This window comes from Tauraco erythrolophus, chromosome W (genome assembly GCF_009769465.1).
Source record: "Tauraco erythrolophus isolate bTauEry1 chromosome W, bTauEry1.pri, whole genome shotgun sequence".
Taxonomy (NCBI): domain Eukaryota; kingdom Metazoa; phylum Chordata; class Aves; order Musophagiformes; family Musophagidae; genus Tauraco; species Tauraco erythrolophus.
The window spans coordinates 24,689,836-24,713,601 of NC_141497.1; the positions used below are offsets into that span (position 1 = coordinate 24,689,836).

The 23,766-nt window shown below is 44.4% G+C and overlaps 2 protein-coding genes across 2 annotated transcripts in view; both read right to left on the reverse strand.

Moving 5' to 3' along the window:
* The window catches only part of LOC147526264 (E3 ubiquitin-protein ligase TRIM11-like), a 346,932-nt gene that overhangs the window by 13,949 nt on the left and 309,217 nt on the right, over nucleotides 1–23,766 (reverse strand). The window lies entirely within an intron of this gene.
* LOC147526265 (endogenous retrovirus group PABLB member 1 Env polyprotein-like) overlaps nucleotides 9,331–23,766 on the reverse strand; it is a 76,425-nt gene continuing 61,989 nt past the window's right edge. The window contains exon 2 of the mRNA XM_086630279.1: nucleotides 9,331–9,481. Within this exon, the coding sequence (XP_086486405.1) occupies nucleotides 9,331–9,481 (151 nt within the window). The remainder of the gene's footprint in view (nucleotides 9,482–23,766) is intronic.

The following is a 23,766-nucleotide window of genomic DNA, read 5'->3' on the forward strand; positions in this document are numbered from 1 at the left end:
TGTTAATTTGTTCAAAGGCTTGTTTTTGCTCTGGGCCCCATTCAAATTATTCCTCTTTCGGGTTATTTGGTAGAGGGGTTTTACAATCTGGCTGTAGTCAGGAATATGCATTCGCCAGAAACCCACAATGCCTAAGAAAGCTTGTGCTTCCTTTTTGTTGGTTGGTGGGGACATAGCTGTTATTTTATTAATCACGTCCATCGGAATCTGACGACGCCCATCTTGCCATTTTATTCCCAAAACTGAATCTCCTGGGCAGGTCCCTTGACTTTACTCTGTTTTATGGCAAAGCCTGCTTTCAGAAGGATTTGGATTATCTTTTCACCTTTCTCAAAAACTTCTTCTGCTGTGTTGCCCCATACAATGATGTCATCAATGTATTGCAGATGTTCTGGGGCATCACCCTGTTCCAGTGTGGCCTGGATCAGTCCATGGCAGATAGTGGGGCTGTGTTTCCACCCCTGGGGCAGTCGATTCCAGGTATACTGGATGCCCCTCCAAGTGAAAGCAAACTGTGGCCTGCATTCCGGTGCCAAAGGAATTGAGAAAAACGCATTAGCGATATCAATTGTAGCGTACCACCTGGCTGCCTTTGACTCCAGTTCATACTGAAGTTCCAGCATATCTGGCACGGCAGCACTCAATGGTGGTGTAACTTCATTCAAGCCACGATAGTCTACCGTCAGCCTCCACTCGCCATTGGACTTACGTACAGGCCATATAGGGCTGTTAAAAGGGGAGCGGGTCTTTGTGATGACTCCTTGACTCTCCAGTTGACGAATCAACTTATGGATAGGAATTAGAGAGTCTCGGTTGGTACGATATTGCCGTCGGTGCACTGTTGTATTAGCAATTGGCACCTGCTGTTCTTCGACCCTCAGTAACCCCACAGCAGAAGGGTCCGTTGAGAGACCAGGCAAAGTAGACAGCTGCCTGCCTTCTTCTGTCTCTACTGCAGCTATGCCAAAAGCCAACGATACCCTTTTGGGTCTTTGAAATACCCTCTCTTAAGATAATCTATGCCAAGGATGCACGGGGCTTCTGGGCCAGTTACAATAGGGTGTTTTTGCCACCGCTCTCCAGTTAGGCTCACTTCAGCCTCTAACACAGTCAGTTGTTGAGACCCCCCTGTCACTCCAGAAATACAGATGGATTCTGCCCCTCTGAAGTTCGATGGTATCAAAGTGCATTGGGCACCAGTATCCACTAAAGCCTTATACTTTCTAGGGTATGATGTGCCAGGCCACCGAATCCACACAGTCCAGTAAACTCGATTATCCCTCTCCTCCACCTGGCTGGAGGCAGGGCCCCTCTAATGCCTGTTATCATATTCATCAGAGGAATCAGCAGGATTGGAGTCAGGATGGCTAGGAGGATCAGCCCTCCCATTTTGCCTAGTGGACTGCTCACTGTAGACTGGGGCAACAGCTGTCCTGGAGGAATTGGAGAAAGTTCTATTCCTGTTGGTTCTTCCTCCCAACTGGCGTACCCTGGCCTCTAAAGCGGAGGTGGGTTTTCCATCCCACCTTCTCATGTCTTCTCCATGATCACGGAGGTAGAACCATAGCTCACCCCGTGATCTGTACCGTCTCTCTTGTCTCTCTCGAGGAGGGTAACGCCTGGTTCTGACAGCTGAAATTCTAGAACGTTCGGGTGGTGGGAAATCTACTTTTTCTCTAATTCTCGGACCTCTTCAGACAGCTTTTCCACAGCCGCAACACAGGTTCGTATAGAAGTGTCATCATCATATCGTCGGAGGTAGGTGACCAGATTACCTACGGATAGTGGTGCTTCATCGTCCCCGAAGTCCATTATTGCCAATGAGGTGGAATATGCTGCTGGCGCACTCCGTATAATCTTCTGCCACATTGGTCGTGTGCACCGGATGTCATCTGGATCTTCGAGTCTTGGTCCGCTTCTCGAGTCAAGATAAATCAACTCTCGCACAGCCAGTTCTCTCAGATACTGAATAGCTTTTTCTATGTTAGTCCACTTGCTTACATTACATGGCACCTCGTCCTTGTAGGGGTACCTTTCCTTTATGGCTGCCAGGAGTCGTCTCCAGAGGCTGCGGACTTGTGTCTGCCTTCCAATTGCTTTATCAATGCCTCCATCCATGGCAAGGGCTCCCAGCTGCCTAGCTTCACTACCATCTAACTCCAGACTATTGGCTCCCATGTCCCAGCATCTGAGCAACCAAGAGACAATGGGCTCACCTTTAAGGCGGCCATAATCTTTTCGAATATCTCGCAGCTCGCTCATTTTTAGAGATCTGGTGGTTATCCTCTCATCTATGATGTCACTCCTCCTCCATTGAGATTTCCTCTGGGGCGAAACAGAACGCTCCCGCTTCATTTCTCGTGATGGCCCTGGTCACTCTTCATCATCATCATCATCCTCTCCTCTGCGTTCTGACTTTCGCAGACATTTCCTTGGTTTCTCTTCCTCCAATCGTTGTGATGGCCCCAGTTGTTCTTCTTTGTCTGGTTGCTCTGATGGTCCTGGTTGCTCTTCCTCATTTGGTTGTTGTGATGGCCCTGATTCCTCTTCTTCGTCGTCTAACTTTTGTATACATTTTCTTTTCCTTACGGGGGCAACTGATAACGTTGTAGTCTGAGTAGCTATAGTGCTTGTCATGGGAGTTGAGATGGCAAGCACAATAACCCGAGAAATAAATTGATATACACCCCTAAATGGCCGATTGATTTTGAATATATAGATAATTAAACATATATTCAGGAGACCTTGCAGGACAATCAAACTGGTTAAATTATTCCAATGATGTTCGGCATTATCAAAATCAACATAAGCTTTTGCGAATGAAAAGTCACCGGTATAATTGGCGATGATATCCGCCAGGTGACGCTCAAAATTAATAAACGAGTTCCACATCACCATCCCCCTCTGCACCGCCGAATACAAAGACTGAGCCGGTCCCAGCACCGATGATCTTATCAGTGTTACACCGTACAGTATAGCAAAGCCCTTAATTACCGATAACATACTTTTCATGCTAGTCCAACACCCAGAGCCAGAAAACCGCATAAACATTCCGCCTAACATCATATAGGGTAGATAAGACAATAAATTATGAATGTCCGGTAACATGTACGCAAGCATAACAAACAGCATTCCGGCCAGCCACATCGTTATCTCAACCCCTTCGTGCCCCCACGTTGGGCGCCAATTAAGACTGTCGTGGGTTATGTTGAACCGCCCCACACACAGCCGGTCACCTCCCCCTCCCCCACCCCCAGGAATGAGGGAGAGAATTAAAGGATAAACGTGAAACCCGTGGGTTGAGATAAGAGTGATTTAATACAGATGATTTAATACAATGTAGGTGCTCACCACCCCTCGTATGCGAAGCCTGTCTCGTCCCGAAAACTGCAAATCCCGGACGAACGCGAGGCCCCGAAATAGAGAGGGGCAGAGAGGGAGAGAAAGAGAGAGAGAGAGAAAGAAAAAAAAAACAGCAGAGCAACAGCGCAGCAAGCGCAAAAGAGCAAAAGTGCAAAAAGAGCAAAAGCGCAAAAGCCAAAGCGCAAAAGCCCTCTTCCCATCTGACCCTCGCTTTTATACTGGCATGACGCTGCATGATATGGAATACTAATTGGCCAGTTTGGCCCTCAGTCTTAAGTTCCACACAAATCACAAGGGGAATCGTGTCCCCCTTGTCCCATCTATGCTCCCCCCTTATCCCGCCGTGCTTCTGCACTCCGGCACACTGAAAAGTCCTTGGCAGCTTGTTATCAGTGTTCTTCTCAGAGTGAGCCTCTGAGTAAAACCAAAACATGGAGCTTTTCTAGCTGTTAAAAAAAAACAAACCCCTCTGTCCCAGCTAAAACTAGGACACCCATGTATTTCCAGGACTCTTCTAAGGACCTGGTCCATGTTTTAGGTTTCTTTCTCAATATTGCACATTCTGGGGTCGTGGATATATCTTTAGCATGATTCTGAGTGACACATAATTTCAACAGCCCCTCTGCCTATTTTTCTGAAGCCGTTTGGGCAAATTTTAGAAAGTCCTGATCTAAAGGTTTAGATCCTTCTGGGTATTGATCACATGTCCCTTTCCCAAACACAATTCTTTTATCACCTGGCCTTCAGGGCATTGGATCCTGCAGCTCATCATTGTCTCATTGTTTGCATTTGGCAACCTTGTCAAGATAATAAGATACATTGGCTGCAATGAAAGCCTTAGAAATGTTATCATATCCCTCTATAACCAATAGATTTACAGGAATTATTCCCCATGACAAGGGCTGGCCAGCTGCTTGGAGGATGGGTATGCAGGCCATTACACTAGTAAGATTGCGCATTTTTCCAAATCCTTGGATCAAAGCCAGAATTAAATTCTCCTCACCCTCCTCTGTGCATAGTACTCCTAATCGGTTCAAACAGATTATTAATGTCATTATTGAGATTTTCGGGTAAATTTTAGATGTGTTGGTCCTACTTGTTCGGCCTCCCATTCTGGGGCTGCAGCTGGCTTTATCCTACTGTAGTGGATCCAGGTTGGAATCCCGGAGACTTTCACTGCTGTTTGTGTTGTGAGAAGGACTTGGTAGGGTCCTTTCCACTTTTCCTTCAAAGGTTCATCATTCCAGGTTCGAATGTAGATCCAGTCCCCTGGCTGAAAATTATGCACCTGGACAACCAAGGCGACAGGTGCAGTCAATGTGATGTACCTGTGTAAAGAGGAGAGAACTTTTTCCAAGGAGATGACATAATCTTTTAATGATTTTTCCCCAATAACATGTCTCCTCAATTCCAGTTACAATTTGATAGGACCTCCTGTATAAAATTTCGTAAGGACTCAACTTCTCTTTGGAACTTGGTCTGATTCTGATTCATTCTTTCAACCTTTCCACTTGTAAATGCTATCTTATTTTGAAAAAAAATTTTAAACCTCTTGTACTATTTTCACCTTAAAATGAGGACCCCTATCTGATGATATTCCCTCTGGAATCCCAAATCTAGGAATTATTTCTCTTAACAGCGTTTTATTACTTCTCTAGTTTTGTTGATTTGACATGGGAAAGCTTCAGGCCATCCTGAAAAAGGCATCTACTATTACCAAAAAGTACTTATATCCATTACTTCTAGGTAATTCAGAAAAATCAATCTGCCATTATTCCCCGGGGAGATATCCCCGTTTTACCTCTCCAGGTGAAGGGTTTTTTGTATTGTTGGGTTATTTTTACAACAAATTTGACATTGTCTAACAATTCCTTCTGCGTGCTGCTGCATTCTGGGTCCAATTGCATATCTCTTAACAGCCAAAACTAACACATCTGCTCCCATATTTGTATCTTTATGAGTTCAATGCAACAATTCCCTTATAATTGGAGCTGTAACCATACATTGTCCATTGGGTGTGACCCACCATTCATTTTTCTTATCACAATTCAAAAGTTTAGCTAATTTGTTTTCTTTTTTATTATATCTTGGAGCTTTTGATTCTATTTTTACCTCTGGAATTAGAGCACCAACTATTTTACTAAAGGATACTCTTTTGCTACTTCATCGGCTCTTCAGTTTCCTTTAATCACATCGGTTTATTACAGCCACTTCCTTGGGTAAAGAACCTGCTGTGAATAGTCTCAGAATTTCCACTCCATGTTTTACAGGAGTTCCTTGAGAGGATAGCAGTACTTGTTCCTTCCATATGGCTCTGTGAGCATGTATAACTCCAAAGGCATACTTAGAATCAGCGTAGATATTTATCTGTTTTCCAGAGCTCTTGTGAGAGCAATCAATTCTGCTTTCTGTGCAGAAGTATTTATTGGAAGAGGGCGTGCCTCCACCTCTTCTCCCAGAGTTGCTACTGCATATCCAGCTTTTCGTTCTCCCCCTAAAACGAAGCTACTACCATCCGTATCCTTCAGGGGAACATCTTTCAAATCTGGCGGGTAACAAGGTTGCTAGATTGAAAGTAGATGCTTTTAGTATTACATCGTCTTGTTCAACTAACACAGTGTGATACTGAACTGTTCTACTTGGCGATAGTCAATGATGTCCTTTTTATTCCAGTACTACATGTGGAACAAATACAGTGATCTTCTGTCCCATAGTTAATTTTTGAGTTTAAAAAGTTTGGTCAAATTTGGCAGATTTAAGGCAGGAGCTGTAATTAAAGTCTTTTGATATCATCAGAGCCTTACCAGCACTCTGATGTCCACTCCAGGGCTTCTCCTGGCCCTTTTATGGCCTCATACAAAGATTTGGCCATCAGTCCAAAATTGGTATCCACAGTCTGCACCATCATGCCATTCCCAAAAAATCTCCTTAATTCTCTCTTTGACTCAGAGGGGCAGAAGTACGACAGAAGTACGACATATCGCCTCCTTTTATTCAGTTCCCAGCTTTTCTCCTTGGGAAACAGTGTTTTGTATCACCTGTGCCTTTTTCTTAGACACCCAGTCTAAGTCTGCCAGTCCCAGAAAATTAGTAAACTGGTAGTTACTTCTTTACACTGTGGTTCTGTATCTGTTCCTGTAAGTATATCATCCACATATTGTAAAAGAGTAATAGCAGAATTCTTATCTTGTCAATGTTCTAGTTCTTTAGCCAGTACGTTACTGAACAAGGTAGGACTATTCTGGAATTCTTGCAATAGCACGGTCCAACAAGGCTGTGTTTTCCACCCGGTGGATGGGCTTTCCCATTCAAAAGCAAACAACTGCTGACTTTCTGTCTCCACAGGTATGCAAAAGAAAGTGTCCTTTAGCTCTTAACACAATAAAATAGATGTTACTTTCAGAAATCACAGACAATAATGTGTATGGATTTGGTTCCACAGGGTGTACATCAAGTACAATTTGATTAATCGCTCTTAAATCCTGCACCAACCAGTACTCCTGAGATCAGGGCTTCTTCACTGGCAGTATTGGAGTATTATATTCAGGCTGACATTCTCACAGAAGTTCGTATTTAATTTTATAGAGTCTTTCTTACTGATCTAGCATCAGGTTTCAGTTCCACTTTCATAGGCCCTGCAGCCTTTGCCTTCCCGGGTACCTTCATAGCCCAGACTGTAGGAATAACAGCATTCAGAATTTCTTCCTGTAACAGACACAGCTGGGCATTCTAATCATTATTTTGTGGGATATGAAGTTGAATCAAATTATTAGATAAAGTTATTTGTGCTCCCTATTTGTTTAATCAAGCTCGACCCAAGAGAGATAATGGACATCCAGGCATATATAAAACCTTATTGCCAATTTTACATTCCATTGGTCATATAAAAAGTTTTACCTCAGGCTTTCCTGTGACCCCAACAACTGGCACAGAGAATTTACTTAAAGGTCCCTTACAAGTATTCACTACTGAGTAGGTTTCCCTAGTATCAATCAAGTTAATTTCATTCCTCAGCTGTATTGGAACCAGGGATCTGCTAGAGAGGCTTTTAAATTCATCCTGGTCCCCCTCATTGAGTTATAATTTCCCATCATCAGTAAATCTGTCTCAACCCCCCTTTTACGTGATCTTATTCCTTGCGTCTTCCCATCTCTGTCAGGGAACAACCATCAACTTCAAATCATATTTTCAGTTTTTCATTTCCCCTTTCCTTTTCTAATGCCAATACCAGAGTCTTGTGGAACATCTTCACAATCCCTCTGCTGCTCCGTAAGATTTCTTAATGTAAAGAACAAATCCACATATGGGACTTCATCTCAAGTCCCTTCTTGCCTACACAACAGCATTAATTGTAAAAGAATATTATATTTCAGAGTGCCATTTTAGGCCACTTTTCCTGGCTCTTCAAAATATACAGTGGCCACCAATGATTACAATATTCTATTAATTTTTTTTAGAGGGTCTCCCCCAAGATCTTTCCAGTGCTTCAGAATACATCCTAAGGGAGATTTCTTTAAAATCCCCCCTTCCGCCAAATGCTTATTTTCCATTACAAGATAAAAGCAGTAACATAGAAATAACAAATACAACAAATGTAGCAAACACAGCCGGCACAAGGAACACAAAATGGTAGAAGCGGGAGTAAACACGAAATACAGAGTATAATACAAGGACACAAAACAGAGTACAATGTGAGTTAGTGGATCCCCTCTGAGATCTTTCCAGTTCCTTAGGATACAGTCTAAGAGAGAATTTTTCAGAATTCCACTCTCTGTAGAGGATCCCAAACCTTTTTTCATAATTTTACAAAACCTAAATACGTTTCCTGTGGAATCATACACACAGTTACAGTTAGGGTCTGACCTTGATGATTTAAGTCTGTGTACTTGACGAGTTGGGAAACACTGATAAAGAGGATAAAAAAGAAAAGGGAGTGTGAGAAGCTGGTATAGGGAGTGTGAGAAGCTGACATTTAGTTTAGCAGATAGAAAATAATGCTTTTTTAGGCATAGCCAATAGTAAAGCTAAAATAGGCGCGTGCACTACTGGTTGTAACCCATCATAACTAAGCAAAGGGTGTGTGGACGCATCGTGGCCAGAAGAATAGTCTATAAAAGCTGCTTGTAAACTGTAAATAAAGATCTCTGGTATCACATCTATGGAGTCCATGCATTCAGCCGCTGCAAATGGCGCCCGAACAGGGACCTGATATTCAAGTCGACTGACAGGCCTTTGAGTCACCAAGTGCGAGTGAATGGTGGCAGAGCCTGACTGGACGAATCAACGGTTGAGAGCTGAGCAGTCTGGACCGAAATTATCAGCGGGATGTGAGAGCTGAAGAGTCTGGACCAGTGACTCCTGCAGGACGCAGGTGAGCAGCCAGGGATGATAGGGTCGTCTATATTGGCCGAAGAAAAATCAATCATTAAAATTTTTATGAAAATCCTTAGGAGACGGGGCGTAGCCATTGACGAGACACAATTTCGTCTGTTGCTCGCATGGCTTAAAGGGAAGGGGATATTTAAACATTCAACAGAAGTTTTTAATACTGACCCTCGGCGAGAGGTGGGAGAGTTGCTGTTTGACGCTGCGTCACTCGAGGATTTGACAGCAACTGGTTTACTAACAACCTGGCGTCTGGTCTCGGACTCGCTACAACAGCTTAAAGTGGACCACGCCAAAGCTGCAGTCACAAATGCCGCCACTAATCCCGCGTCATTTGTGGCAGCCATAAATGCTGCCACAGCTGTAAATGCTGCCACCAGTCCCGTGTCATCAGCTGCAGTGGTAATGTCACCTACTACGGCAGGCACTACAGCGGACGGGTGTAACTTGCCACCACCACCACCCGATTTACCTCCGCCATCCCCCATCCCTGCTTCTACTTCTACAACTCCCCCCGCCTCCTCCCTCCCTCCTGTCACGCTACTCACTCCCTCTACTTCTACAACTCCCTCCTTCATAGACTTACTGAGAGCTGTGATACCACCGATTGAGACGGAGGGTCCAGATCCCCGCCGTCACTGGCAAAAACTCAAGGACCAGGCGGAAAAGGAGGAAGAACGTGACCTGGCGCAGCGTCTTGCTTGTCCGGTTATCAGAACTCCTGATGGGCGTGCTGATTACAGGGGATTAGAGTTTTGGGCTAGTGAAAGAGTTAAGAAAAAGTGTATTGGATTATGGTCTCACTTCCCCTTACACCCAAGGGTTGCTGCAATTGGTAATGTTTAATTATGAACTTACTCCTTTTGACATTAAACAGATAGCAGCGCTCATATTCACACCCACCCAAAAGGTGATGTTTGAATCTCACTGGCGCTCTGCTTGTGAACTAAAGATGCTGGAGAACTTTGAGAGACAGGATGACGACCCACTCAGTTAATGGGAAAAATGCCTGTACATACTCCGCAGTTTCAGGCATGCCTTAATCCAGCTATTCTAGCCCAATCCCGTCAGCTAGCATACCAAGCTATGCTGAAAACACCTGATAGAGGAAAAGTCATTAATTCCTTTACATCCATCTGACAAGGAGCTAATGAACCGTATATGCTTTTTATAGATAAACTAAAGGAAGTGTCGTGGGTTAGGTTGAACTGCCCCCCCCCACACAGCCGGTCACTCCCTCTCCCCCACCCCCAGGAATGAGGGAGAGAATTAAAGGATAAACGGGAAACCCGTGGGTTGAGATAAGAATGATTTAATACAGATGATTTAATACAGTGTAGGTGCTCACCACCCCCTCGTATGCGAAGCCCGTCTCGTCCCGAAGCTGCAATCCCGGACGAACGCGAGGCCCCGAAATAGGGAGGGGCAGAGAGAGAGAGAGAGAGAGAAAAGAAAGAAAAACAGCAGAGCAACAGCGCAGCAAGCGCAAAAGAGCAAAAGTGCAAAAGAGCCAAAGCGCAAAAGCCCTTCTTCCCGGCTGACCCTCGCTTTTATACTGGGCATGACGCTGCATGATATGGAATACTAATTGGCCAGTTTGGCCCTCAATCTTAAATTCCACCACAAATCACAAGGGGTATCGTGTCCCCCTTGTCCCACCGTGTTCCTGCACTCCGGCACACTGAAAAGTCCTTGGAGTTTCACTTCCAACCACAAACATCAGCTTGCTATCAGCATTCTTCTCAGAGTGAGCCTCTGAGTAAAACCAAAACACAGAGCTCTTCTGGCTGTTAAAAACTCTGTCCCAGCTAAAACTAGGACAGTAAGCAATAGAAAAGCAGGTAGAGAATGAGGCGGCAAGAGAGGCATTATTAATGAAACTGGCAGTGGAAAATGCCAATGCAGATTGCAAACCCATGTTAGAACCCCTTAGGAATCCCAATATCATTGAAATGATGGAGGCATGTCAGAAGGTGGGGACGGTTCAACATAAAATGGAAACAATGGCAGCTGCCTTTGCAGCCATGAGGGTGGATCAGGTTTGTTATAGGTGCGGGCAGCCTGGTCACTTTAAGCAGGATTGCCCTAAAATTCCTGAAAGCCCAGGAGTCTGCTTGAGATATAAGAAGGGACACCACTATGTTAGAGAATGTCGCTCTAAATATATTCAAAAAGGAGGATTGTTGCTGGGAAACTTCAAGAAGAACGCAAGTTGTGGGCGCACGCAGACACAAGTGCCCCAATGTATTCCCCAAGTGGATGCAGCCACCTCCGAGCACAAACCACTGGCAGCGCAGGAATGGATGTGGCCACCCTCAGTGAAACAGCAATAATGGATACTACAGTGTTACCCAACAATAAAGGGGTTAAAGTTTTTGTGTAAAAGTTTCATGAAGGGTTTAGTTGGCAGTAGGTGATTTACACACACCTAAAGAAACTAACAAGATGTCCATCCTTGAAGCTGTCAGGAGTGATTAAAAAGGAGACTTTATCAAGAACTGTCTGCCCTTGGAGGGAACATCCCAGAAACTGCATAAACTTTGTTATCATGTTTTTCTAAACTGTGAACATGCAGTGACTTGGGGGAAAAGGTAATTCCGGCAGGGGGAGATCGCGACCACCGACTCACGGACCACCTACCCTAAATACACCCCAGACCCAAAAGAAAGGGGCGGAGGAAGAGAACTGAGCATGCGAAGTAATTTACATGTAAAGTGAGAGAAAATTAACCAATTGTTTCAGAATATGTAAATATGTTATAAATTATGCATGATTGTAGTGTATAACTAATTTTCTGTCCAGAAGCCGGGTGTGCACGCTAGGAGGAGAAATCCCCCGTGCACCCAGCGCTGCAATAAAGAATACCTGCTTTCTAAAACTCCAAAACGAGTCTTGGAAAGTTCAGTTTCCTTTTCAGGTATCAGATTTGGCGACCCAGATGGGACCCTCTCTGTTCGGCTGCAGGACCCGCTGAGAACAGGACTCCCTTGGGTACCCCCGGGGATTTCTCCGGAGGGACTCCTCGCCTCAATCGGATCACTGCAGGAACAGACAAGGACCATCTTCCATCTTAGAAAAGGTATTCTTTTTGATTCTTTTGGGTTGGGGACCGGTCCATTAAGGTAGCTCTCCGTAAGCTGTACACAGGACAGCGTATACCGGGCAGCTAGCGCCTCAAAGGTATACTTTGGTTACAATTGCAGGTTCCAGTCCCACCAAGAGGCACCTTAAAAGCACACTTTGGTTATTTAAGTGACTACAATTGTGGGTTCCAGTCCCACCGGAAACCATCTGGAAGCAGAAATATTAATGATTGAATTCTATGTGATTGTTTGTGTGATTTTAAGAATTGTATTAATTGTTTGTATGGTTGGATATTTTTGTGGTTGGAGTTGTAAAACTTGTTTTTGTCCTGTTTGTGTGTGTGTGACTGAGACGTACTTTTAGTACGAAGCGAGGTCTTGATCCACGGTTCTGTCCTCCCATGAGGGAAACAGCTGGAGATAGACGAAGTGATTGAAAATAAGAGTGAACGTGTTATTTTAATGATAATTGGCTATATCTAGGAGGCGTGATTTTAATTCTAGTTGTTTGTTTGGTAACAACAGGATTGGGATAATAATAATCCAGCAAATAATGGGTAACCAACAGAGCGGGGAAATTTTAAAAAAGAGTCCGTTAGGATGTGTCTTAGCACATTGGAAAGATATTGGGGGGTCCCCCGGGAGGAAATGTAAATAAGAAAACTTTAGTTAAATACTGTAATCGGTGGTGGCTGCTATATAAATTGGAAGATGAGGAAAAATGGCTGAATAATAATATTTATAATATATACTAATAATATATATATAATATATTATAATACTTTTAGTATAACTGTAATGCTTATAATACTTATAATGGAATTGTAATACTTGATTGCAATTGATGCTGTTTCTCAGGAGAAATTATAAATGGGATGAGGTGGTATATGCTATTATGTTTTTCACTTTAAGAAATCATCCTGAGTGGCAAAAGGAATGTGCTATAAATTTGCAGCCCCCCGCTCCCCGCCTTGTTTTGGCATTGGTTTAAATTAATACTTAAGACCCAGACTAGAAAGATACAGACATAATGTTAAATGCAATGACTGAAACTGAGAAACAGTTAATTCTAAGAACAGCCCGAACTCATGTGCAGGCTCAAATTACAGCCGGAACGCTGGCAAGAGGAGTCGATCCGTGTGTTACTCGCATTGGGATCCGGATGATAATAAAGCAATACCAAAACTGGATAAAATTTGGATTAGAGAATGCGATCTCAAAGGCTGTAAATTGGTCAGCACTTTATGCTGTAAAGCAAGGGAAAACTGAAACCCCCATGGAATTCTTAGACAGTGTCATGGTTTGATGTGGCGGGGAGGTTCTGGGGCAGGAGCTGCCCATCAGAACGGACTCCCATCCCCCTCGGGGCTTGAGCCAATCGGCGCCTCTGTGAATTTCTCTATTTCCGTCGGGACAAAGGAACCAGAAAGATGTGCCTTTACCCAGGAGCGAGGAGGAGAGAGGGGGGCACTGCCCCCGCTCCCCGGCTCCCGGCCGGATGGCGGCCCAGGCCGGGCTGGTGCCACCCGCTGAGGATGGCGGCGGCGGAGCCGCTTGGGGAACTCAGGGAGAGCCCCGCTCTCGGGGCGCCCACTGGGCCGAGTTCACCCAGAAAGGACAGAGATCTGAGAGAAACGGCCATGCAGACACCAGGTCAGTGAAGATGGAATGGGACAACGTATGCCGCAGCTGAGTCCCCCTTGCAGGCCAGTGGTGAGACGGCGAGTGCTCCCCCTTGCAGCTAAAGGCGGTCCTCAGGGGAGCAGAGACCCACTCACAGCCCGTGGAGGATCCATGTTGAGAAGAGATGCCAGAGCCTGAGTACGGTACGCATCTAGAGTCCATGGGACAACACCCGCCAATGGGGAGGTGTTTAGTTTATAGGAGATGCCTGAGCCTGAGACTATTGTGAATTATGGGCACAGGTCGAGGCGTATTTACGCATTTACACATTTAAAGTCTGTATGGAGACACATTTAAGGTCTATATGATGACCCACGCCAGAGCACATTTAAAGTCTGTATGACGACCCACACCAGAGCAAGTGGCAACAACTCCCTAAGAATCCGAGACTGTGGTAAAGCCCGCACCTGGAGCAATCTGATGGGGAAGGATTGCATTCTGTGGGTAGGACTCATGCTGGAGAAGTTTGTGGATTTTCCTCGTGAGTAGGGGATCCACTGGAGCAAGGGACGATGGTGTAAGGACTCCTTCTCCTTTAAGAGAAGCGGCAGTAACAACATGGATGAACTGACCTGCACTCCCCCATTCCCTGCCCCCCTGCGCTGCTGGGGGGAGGAGGTAGAGCTGGAAAGAAAAGGCAAAGGGGGAGAGTGGTGGTGTTTTCAAGATTTGGCCTTGTTTTCTTGTTATCCTCTCAAGTAACCGTTTTTGTTTGCTTTTGTCTTTTTAGGTAGCTGTTAATAAACTGTTTTGCTTTAAGAAAGCCGAGTATTGCTTTTGCCCGGGACTGTGGTTGGTGGGTGCTCCCTCTGTTCTTGTCTCGACCCTCAGTCCTTTTATTATTTTTTTTTCTCCTCTCCACCTTACTGGAGTGGGAGACAGGCTGTGTGGAGTTCAGTTGCCGGATCGGCCTAACCCACAACAGACAGATTCCAATTGGCAATGCGTAAATATACCACCTTAGACCCCTCATCTGATGTAGGGCAGCAACAATTGGTATCGTTGTTTTTGGGCCAGTCATCAGAAGATATTAGAAGAAAACTCCAAAAACTAAAAGAGCCTGAAGTGCGGAATTTAGAAAAATTAATTGAAGAAGCACGGAGGGTGTACAGGAACAGAGAAAGCAATGAAAGGAGAAAATTAGGCAGAACAATAGCCACAGCAACAATCTCGGCATTAGAACAACGAAGTGCAGGACCCCAAGGAACCCCTGGAGGCAGAGGCAGAGGAGGGCCTCCTCAGGGATCTCGAGGGAGTTTCCAAACAACATTACGATCAGACCAGTGTGCTTACTGTGGAAAACAAGGGCATTAGAAAAAGGAATGCCCTAAATTAAAGCCTGAGGTGGTTGCTGAAGCCAAATGACGGGGACCTGGGGAATTTACCCTGGCGGATCCACTGGTTAAATTAAAGCTAGGGAACCAGAATGAGGAGGTAGAATTTTTAATAGATACGGGTGCCTCATATTCTGTATTGAATCAAGAACTAATATCTGTAGATTATGATTTTGTAACTGTAATAGGAGCCACTGGCCAGCAGAAAAAGGCTTTCTTTCTACAGCCAATTAAATTTCAGATTGGAAAACAAATATGGATTCACCAATTCCTTTATTTACCAAAATCTCCGAAACCTTTTGTCGTGGTTTTATAATAAAAGGACTGAGGGTCGAGAAAAGAACAGAGAGGGAGCACCCACCAACCATTGTCCTGGGCAAAACAGACTCGGCTTTCTTAAAACAAAACAATTTACTAATGTCGTGGGTTAGGTTGAACCGCCCCCCACACACACAGCCAGTCACTCCCCCTCCCCCACCCCCAGGAATGAGGGAGAGAATTAAAGGATAAACGGGAAACCCGTGGGTTGAGATAAGAGTGATTTAATACAGATGATTTAATACAATGTAGGTGCTCACCACCCCCTCGTATGCGAAGCCCGTCTCGTCCCGAAAACTGCAAATCCCGGACGAACGCGAGGCCCCAAAATAGAGAGGGGCAGAGAGGGAGAGATAGTACTCCGAGAGTGGGAGTACTGGGAGAGAGAGAGAGGAAAGAAAAAAAAAAGAAAAGCAATAGAGCGAAAAACACAGCAAGTGCAAAAGAGCAAAAGCGGCAAAAGCCAAAGCGCAAAAGCCAAAGCGCAAAAGCCCTTCTTCCCGTCTGACCCTCGCTTTTATACTGGGCATGACGCTGCACGATATGGAATACTAATTGGCCAGTTTGGCCCTCAGTCTTAAGTTCCACACAAATCACAAGGCGAATCGTGTCCCCCTTGTCCCATCTGTGCTCCCCCCTTATCCCGCCGTGCTTCTGCACTCCGGCACGCTGAAAAGTCCTTGGCAGCTTGTTATCAGCGTTCTTCTCAGAGTGAGCCTCTGAGTAAAACCAAAACATGGAGCTTTTCTAGCTGTTAAAAAAAAACCTCTGTCCCAGCTAAAACTAGGACAACTAACAGTTGCTTAAAAAAAAAAAGACAAAGGGAAACAAAACCGGTTACTTGAGAGGATAAAGAGAAAACAAGGCCAGATCTTAAAAACAACACCTCCCCACCCCCCTTTCCTTTTGTTCCCGGCTCTACCTTCCCCCCAGCGGTGCAGGGGGACAGGGAATGGGGGAGTGCAGGTCAGTTCATCCATGTTGTTACTGCCGCTCCTTTCTTAAAGGAAGAGGAGTCCTTACACTATTTTCCCTTGCTCCAATGGATCCCCTACTCATGAGGAAAACTCCACAAACTTCTCCAGCGTGAGTCTGACCCGCAGGACGCAGTCCTTCCCCATTGGATTGCTCCAGTGCAGGCTTTACCACAGTCTTGGATTCTTAGGGAGTTGTGGCCACTCGCTTCAACGTGGGTTGTCCCATGGACTCTAGATGCTTCACGACCTCGTCGTGCATCCCAAGCTCCATTATTAACAGTTACTCGTCGTGCATCCCATGCTCCACGACCTCTCTAAGGCTCAGGCATCTCTTCCCCGATGTGGGCTTCTCCACGGACTGCGAGTGGGTCTCTGCTCCACTGAGTCTGTCATGGCTGCAGGGGGGCCACTGCCGTCTCGCCACCGGTTGCAGGGGAAACTCAGCTCCAGCACACCTCGTCCCGTTCCATCTTCACTGACCTGGTGTCTGTGTGGCCGTTTCTCTCAGGTTTTAGTTCTCTCTGGGTGAACTCAGCCCAGCGGGCACCCTAGGAGCGGGGTGCTCCCCAAGTTCTCCAAATGGCTCCGTCACCGCCATCTTGAGCACATGGCGCCGACCCGGCGTGGGCAGCCACCCAGCTGGGACCAGGGAGCAAGGGCAGTGCCCTCCTCCCTTCTCCTTGCTCCTGGGAAAAAGCACCTTTTCCTGTTCCTTTGTCCCAACTTAAATAGGGCAATTCGCAGAGGCGCCGATGATTGGCTCAACCCCGAGGGGGATGGGAGTCTGATCTGGTGGCACAGGGAGCAAATCCCGTCTCCTACCACCAGAACCCCCTCCCCCACATCGAACTATCACACCTTTACTTGGACGGGACCTATTAGAGCAATTGGAGGCACAAATAATTTTTGCAAAGGGTAAAGTAGAATTCAAAGTAAAAGATGATCGATTAATCAAAGTCTTTAAGTTTGGCTATGATCCAAATTGAAAAAGAAACTGAAGGTACCTCAGAGATTGAAGAAATCCTAGATCAAGTGTATCCAGGGGTATGGGCTTCTGAGATTCCAGGTAAAGCAAAGAACGCTGTACCGATAAAGGTGGAAGTAAAACTTGGTTCTGGTACAGTTAGAAAAAAACAATATCCTTTAAGGTTGGAAGACCAAAGGGGCATAAAAGAAACAATTGAAAAATTCCAAATTTTGGGTTACTGATTGAATGTGAATCAGAATATAATACCCCAATTTTACCAGTAAAGAAACCAGATAGGAAATACAGAATAGTACAAGATTTAAGAGCAATAAACAGCATTGTGGAGGATCTGTATCCAGTAGCAGCAAACCCATACACATTATTAACTAGCCTGAAAGAAACATATGAATGGTTCACAGTTCTGGATTTAAAGGATACATTCTTTTGCCTCACCTTGGCCCCTGAAAGCCGTAATCTATTTGCTTTTGAATGGGAAAACCCCGTTTCGGGACGTAAAACTCAACTAGCTTGGACAGTGTTACCTCAAGGATTTAAAAACAGCCCTACAATTTTTGGGAACCAATTAGCAAGGGAATTGGAACTTTGGGAAAGGCCTCCAGGCAATGGCATTCTTTTACAATATGTGGATGATATTTTGATAGCTACAGAAAAGAGAGAAGAGTGTAAAGAATGGACTGTGAGTTTACTGAACTTCCTTGGATTAAGTGGTTATCGAGTGTCATTACAGAAAGCCCAAATCCTGCAGAAGGAAGTGATCTACTTGGGATACCTGATTTCCAAAGGACAACGACAGCTCGGAAATGAAAGGAAGGAGGCCATCTGCAAGACTCCAGAACCAACTATGGTAAAGGAACTTTGAACTTTTCTGGGAATGACAGGTTGGTGTCGTTTATGGATTCCGAATGGCCGGATATGCGGTGACAACAACTGATCTGGTAAGAGAAGCAAGATCTCTCCCAAAAGGTACGTCTGCACAGAGGGCAGAAATTATTGCCTTGGTGAGAGCGCTGGAGCTTGCTGAAGGACTGCAAGTAAATATATGGACAGATTCAAAGTTTGCCTTTGGTGTAGTACATGCTCATGGAGCGATCTGGAAAGAACAAGGACTTTTAACCAAACAAGGAAAAGGTATTAAACATGCCGATATGATACTGTGACTTTTAGAAGCAATTCAGCTTCCAACAGCTGTGTCCATCATGCATTGTAAAGGACATCAAAAAGGTAACACTGACAAGGAGGTGGGTAACGAATTGGCTGATCATAAGGCGAGGCAAACAGCGAAACAAGGTGAGGTATTAAGTTTGATCCCAGAAAAATCTTTATCACTACCTGAAAAGGTAGAATATGATGAAAAAAATAAAAAGCTTATCAAAGATTTAAAAGCTAAGTTTAATCCATCAGGATGGGCAATAGTAGAGGACAATGGAATAATAGTTCCCTTTAGAATACTATAGATGTTGATAAAAACTGAGCATGGCAAAACTCATTGGGGAATGGAAGCTTTATATAATTCTCTCTCTAAGCAAATAATAGCCCGAAGTTTATTTCAAACTGTGAAAAATGTGATTAGTAGATGTGAAACCTGTTTACAAAATAACACAAAGGTAGAGAACCAGGTAAAGTTTGGAAACATTGGAAAAGGATGTGTTCCAGGCCAAAACTGGCAAATAGACTTCTTGGAATTGCCTAGAAAAGGGGGGTATAGATATCTGTTAGTATTAACGGATACCTGTTCCAGATGGCCTGAAGCATTTCCCTGTCGAACTAACAAAGCCCGAGAAGTGACTAAAGTTTTGTTAAGGGAAATCATCCCTCAGTTTGGAGTCCCTGAAGTAATCTCTTCAGACAGAGGGCTGCATTTTGTATCGCAAGTAGCACAATCTGTTAGTAAATTTTCAGAAATTGACTGGAAATTGCATACACCTTATTGCCCCCAAGCAAGCAGGCAGGTGGAGAAAATGAAACACCTAATAAAAACACAATTAAGCAAAATTTGTTAAGAAACCAACTTGAAATGGGATCAGGCCCTTCCAGTTGCCTCATTGAGCCTTCAAATTAAACCAAGAACCAAAGAAAAATTGAGTCCTTTTGAAATCTTATATGGGAAAGCATTTCAAACTAGGTATCAAGGGCAAGATCTCAGTCAAGTTGGAGAATTGGGCTTACAACAATATTTGATAGCATTAGGAAAACAATTGGAAGAAGTAAACAAAGTAGTAATGCCCACCAGGGCACAGGGATTAGATTCTCCAGTGCATACATTGAAACCTGGAGATTGGGTTTATGTTAAAACCATTTCAGGTCACTGCCTTGAGGAAAAGTGGAATGGACCGTTCCAGATATTGCTGACAACCTACACGGCGATCAAGATCAGGGAACGACCTGCTTGGATTCATTACTCCCAGGTGAAGAAAGTGCCTGAGGAACAATGGACAGCAGAAGCCACAGGACCAACTACAATAAGACTGACCTGGTGTTAATTGTCACAATTCTGATAATGTTGCTGAAAAGACTGGTGCAACATGAAGACTTAAGACGATTGCTGAAGCAAGCCCGAGAAAATGGACAAAAAACTGTGATAACTGTCCATCACGATGCTGAAAAAATACACCACATCCTGGAACGAGTGAAGAAAGATGGAGAACATCATTGCTGTTATGTTTTTGTAGGATATTCACCATCAGCAACTAGAGTGTTGAACTTACTTATTAATACATCCTTTGCTTGTAGTACTAGTAGCAGTAACAATACTAACAATTGTAAACTTTATGTTCTGGTACCAATTAACCAAATTGACTAGGAGAGTTTGGATGCTACTCACAATTTTTAAACATGAACAATATGAATTCTTGCGAAAGAATTCACAAGGATAAAGAAAAGGGGGCAAATTGTTACCCAACAATAAAGGGGTTAAAGTTTTTGTGTAAAAGTTTCATGAAGGGTTTAGTCGGCAGTAGGTGATTTACACATACCTAAAGAAACTAACAAGATGTCCATCCTTGAAGCTGTCAGGAGTGATTAAAAGGGAGACTCTTTATCAAGAACATCCCAGAAACTGCATAAACTTTGTTATCATGTTTTTCTGAACTGTGAACATGCAGTGACTTGGGGAAAAAGGTAACTCCGGCAGGGAGAGATTGTGACCACTGACTCATGGACCACCTACCCTAAACATACCCCAGACCCAAAAGAAAGGGGCGGAGGAAGAGAACTGAGCATGCAAAGTAATTTGCATGTAAAGTGAGAGAAAATTAACCAATTGTTTCAGAATATGTAAATATGTTATGAATTATGCATGATTGCAGTGTATAACTAATTTTCTGTCCAGAAGCCGGTGTGCACGCTAGGAGGAGAAATCCCCCGTGCACCCAGCGCTGCAATAAAGAATACCTGCTTTCTTAAACTCCAAAACGAGTCTTGGAAAGTTCAGTTTCCTTTTCAGGTATCAACAGTATATAAGATCCCAGTGGACGCAAAAGGGCCTGTGGGTCATGGATTAAGCGCACTGTTACTGGGACGATCGAGTACAACTGTACAGTGTTTATTTGTGTTGCCTGGAGTAATAGATGCGGATTTTGTAGGAAAAATTCAGGCTATGGTTTGGACTCCTTCTCCACCTGTTGTTGTACCCACAGGAGTCTGAATAGCTCAATTAATACCCTTCCAGGGTCAACCCCTAAATAAATATAGAAATTTCTAAATTTCTAAATATAGAAAAAAGAACAAGGGGGACTGTGAGTTTTGGATCTACAGGTTCTGCAGTTCTATGGGTGTAACTGGTGACAGTACAGCGACCTAAACTAACATGTACTGTGCGCAATGCTGAGGGCAAACCTAATACCATCACAATGACGGGAATGATAGATACTGGCAGAGATGTCACAGTTATTTCCTCAGCAAAATGGCCTTCGTTGTGGCCAGTACGACTGGTGGCCTCTGGCTTGTAGGGTATTGGGGGCACTACCACATCATACCAGAGTGTTAACTTGATTCAGGTGGTGGGCCCCTGCAGCGGCTGAATGCACGGACTCCGTAGATGTGATACCAGAGACCTTTATTACAATTTACAAGCAGCTTTTATATGTGGAGAAATCTTCTGGCCGCTGCAGCATCCTGTGAAAGTTCTTTCCCTGTGCAGGCTGGCTAAGAAACACCTGTGGCTCGTTACACTGGGAAAGTTGCCTTGAAACAGGTGCTGTAGCATTCAGCCAATCACTCTGGGTGATGGATGGTCAAGTGACCAATAGCCTTGACCCATCTGGTAAACCATGTGACTTCAGACTAATTAAGGCGGGGTGTTTACTCTTAAGAGTGAGGCATTTCCTCCTGAGCTTTGGATGAGTGTGGGCTTGCTTTAGAGTAGAGCCTAAAGTCTTCCCATTGCATTGGAATATTGGTCTGCTTGGAGCCGCCTGAAGCCTTCCTGTTGTGACATTTATAGATCTTTTTTCCAGCTGTGATGTGCCCACGTGCTCTTTGCCCAGCTGTGATTGGTTACAAACAATAGTGCATGTGCCTAGTTTAGCTTAACTATTGGGTATGCCTAAAAAAGCATTACTAAACTAAATATCAGTTTCTCACACACCCTATATGATCTTCCCATACTCCCTATGTCAGCTTCTCACACTCCCCATGCTAGCTGCTCACACTCCCTTTTCTTTTTTATCCTCTTTATCCATGTTTCCCAACTTCAGAAAGAACACAGTCTTAAATCATCAAGGTCAAACCCCAACTGTAACTGTGTGTATGATTCCACAGGCCCCCGAGGGACAGGTCTCCACAATACACCCCTATATGGTGGGGGTTCCGCTCAGCCTGTGGGGAAGAGATGTGTTGGCCTCTTGAGGGGGGGGGGGTTACCATTGGAACTCAGCTTTTTACGTAGTGGTCACTGAAGCGTGGCCCACCATTTCTATTACATGGCTAACAGATAAACCTGTCTGGGTGGATCAGTGGTGCCTTACACGTGAAAAGCTCCGTGCGCTGCATGAATTGGTTAATGAACAATTACAACAGGGGCATATTGTGCCGACCACTAGTCCATGGAACACACCTGTATTTGTAATAAAAAAGAAAAACGGAAAGTGGAGACTGTTACATGACCTGTGGCAAGTAAATGCAGTAATGGAAGGTATGGGAGCCCTCCAACCTGGACTCCCTTCCCCCACTATGATTCCAGCTAATTGGCTGATTACTGTATTGGATCTAAAAGATGGTTTCTTTACCATCCCTCTTGCAGAGAAGGATGGGCCAAAATTTGCCTTTTCCATCCCTTCAATCAATCAGAGCGAACCCATGAAGCAATATCATTGGGTTGTACTGCCACAGGGTATGAAAAACAGTCCCACTATCTGCCAAATGTATGTGGCACAAGCCCTCTCAGGAGTAAGGCTTAAATATCCACAAATGTTGATCTATCATTACATGGATGATATCCTATTGGCCAGTCAGTTGCCTGATTTATTGGCAAGGTTGACTGAGGAAACAAGAGCAGCGCTTTCTGCGTATGGGCTACAGATTGCTCCAGAAAAGGTTCAAAAGGAGCAACCTTGGAAATATTTGAGGTGGAAAATCTCTGTGTCAACTGTGCAACCTCAACAAATCACCCTGCATACAAAAATACAAACCCTAAATGACCTTCAAAGGTTGTTGGGTACCATAAATTGGGTTCGCCCCTTGCTAGACATTGATAATACTCAGCTCTCCCCTCTCTTTGATATGCTGAAGGGAGAGCCTAGCTTAAATTCACCCCGACAGCTAACGCCGGAAGCGCAAAAAGCTCTGACCCAGGTAGAATTAGCAATTCAATCTCAACAAGCCTATAGACAAAAAGAAAATTTAGAGATTACGTTAATGGTCATTAATAACGTAAAACAGCCCTTCAGTCTAATAGCACAGTGGGACAAGGAACAGCAGAGTGATCCTACTGGAATGGGTATTTTTGTCACATCAGCCAACAAAAAACATTGTAACAAGAACTGAAATGATTGTGATGGTCATATGTAAAAGCAGAAAACGAATTGTACAAATACAAGGTAGAGAACCAGCCTGTATCAGAATTCCACTCACGCAGGAACAATTACAGTGGTGCTTAGCGAATAGTGTCGCGCTACAGAATGCCTTTTTGGGTTTCACAGGGCAAGTGTCAATCCATTACCCCTCACACAAAATGTTGAGCGTCCTATAAGACCTTCCTCTACAGTTCCGACCTCGGTGTTGTCCTACGCCAGTTTAGGGAATCATGGTATTTACATATGGGTCCGGAAAGACAGGGAAGGCTGCTATAGTATGGAAAGACAATAGCAGTTGGAACGAGGAGGTGCAAATTGTTAAAGGTTCACCACAAATTGTAGAGTTATCAGCCGTGGTTGCAGTATTCAAAAAATGGGAGGCGCCGTTCAACTTAATCACTGACTCACAATACGTCTGTGGGGTTGTTCAACGTATAGAATATGCTTGGTTAAAGGAAGTCAGTAATGAACAATTGTTTTTTCTCTTTAAGGCACTGCTGTGGGAAGTCAACCATAGAATTAATGATTTCTATATCATACATGTACAGAGTCATACTAGCTTGCCAGGTTTTATTGCAGAAGGTAACGCACGAGCTGATAGGCTCACTCTGCCAATTTGGTCAT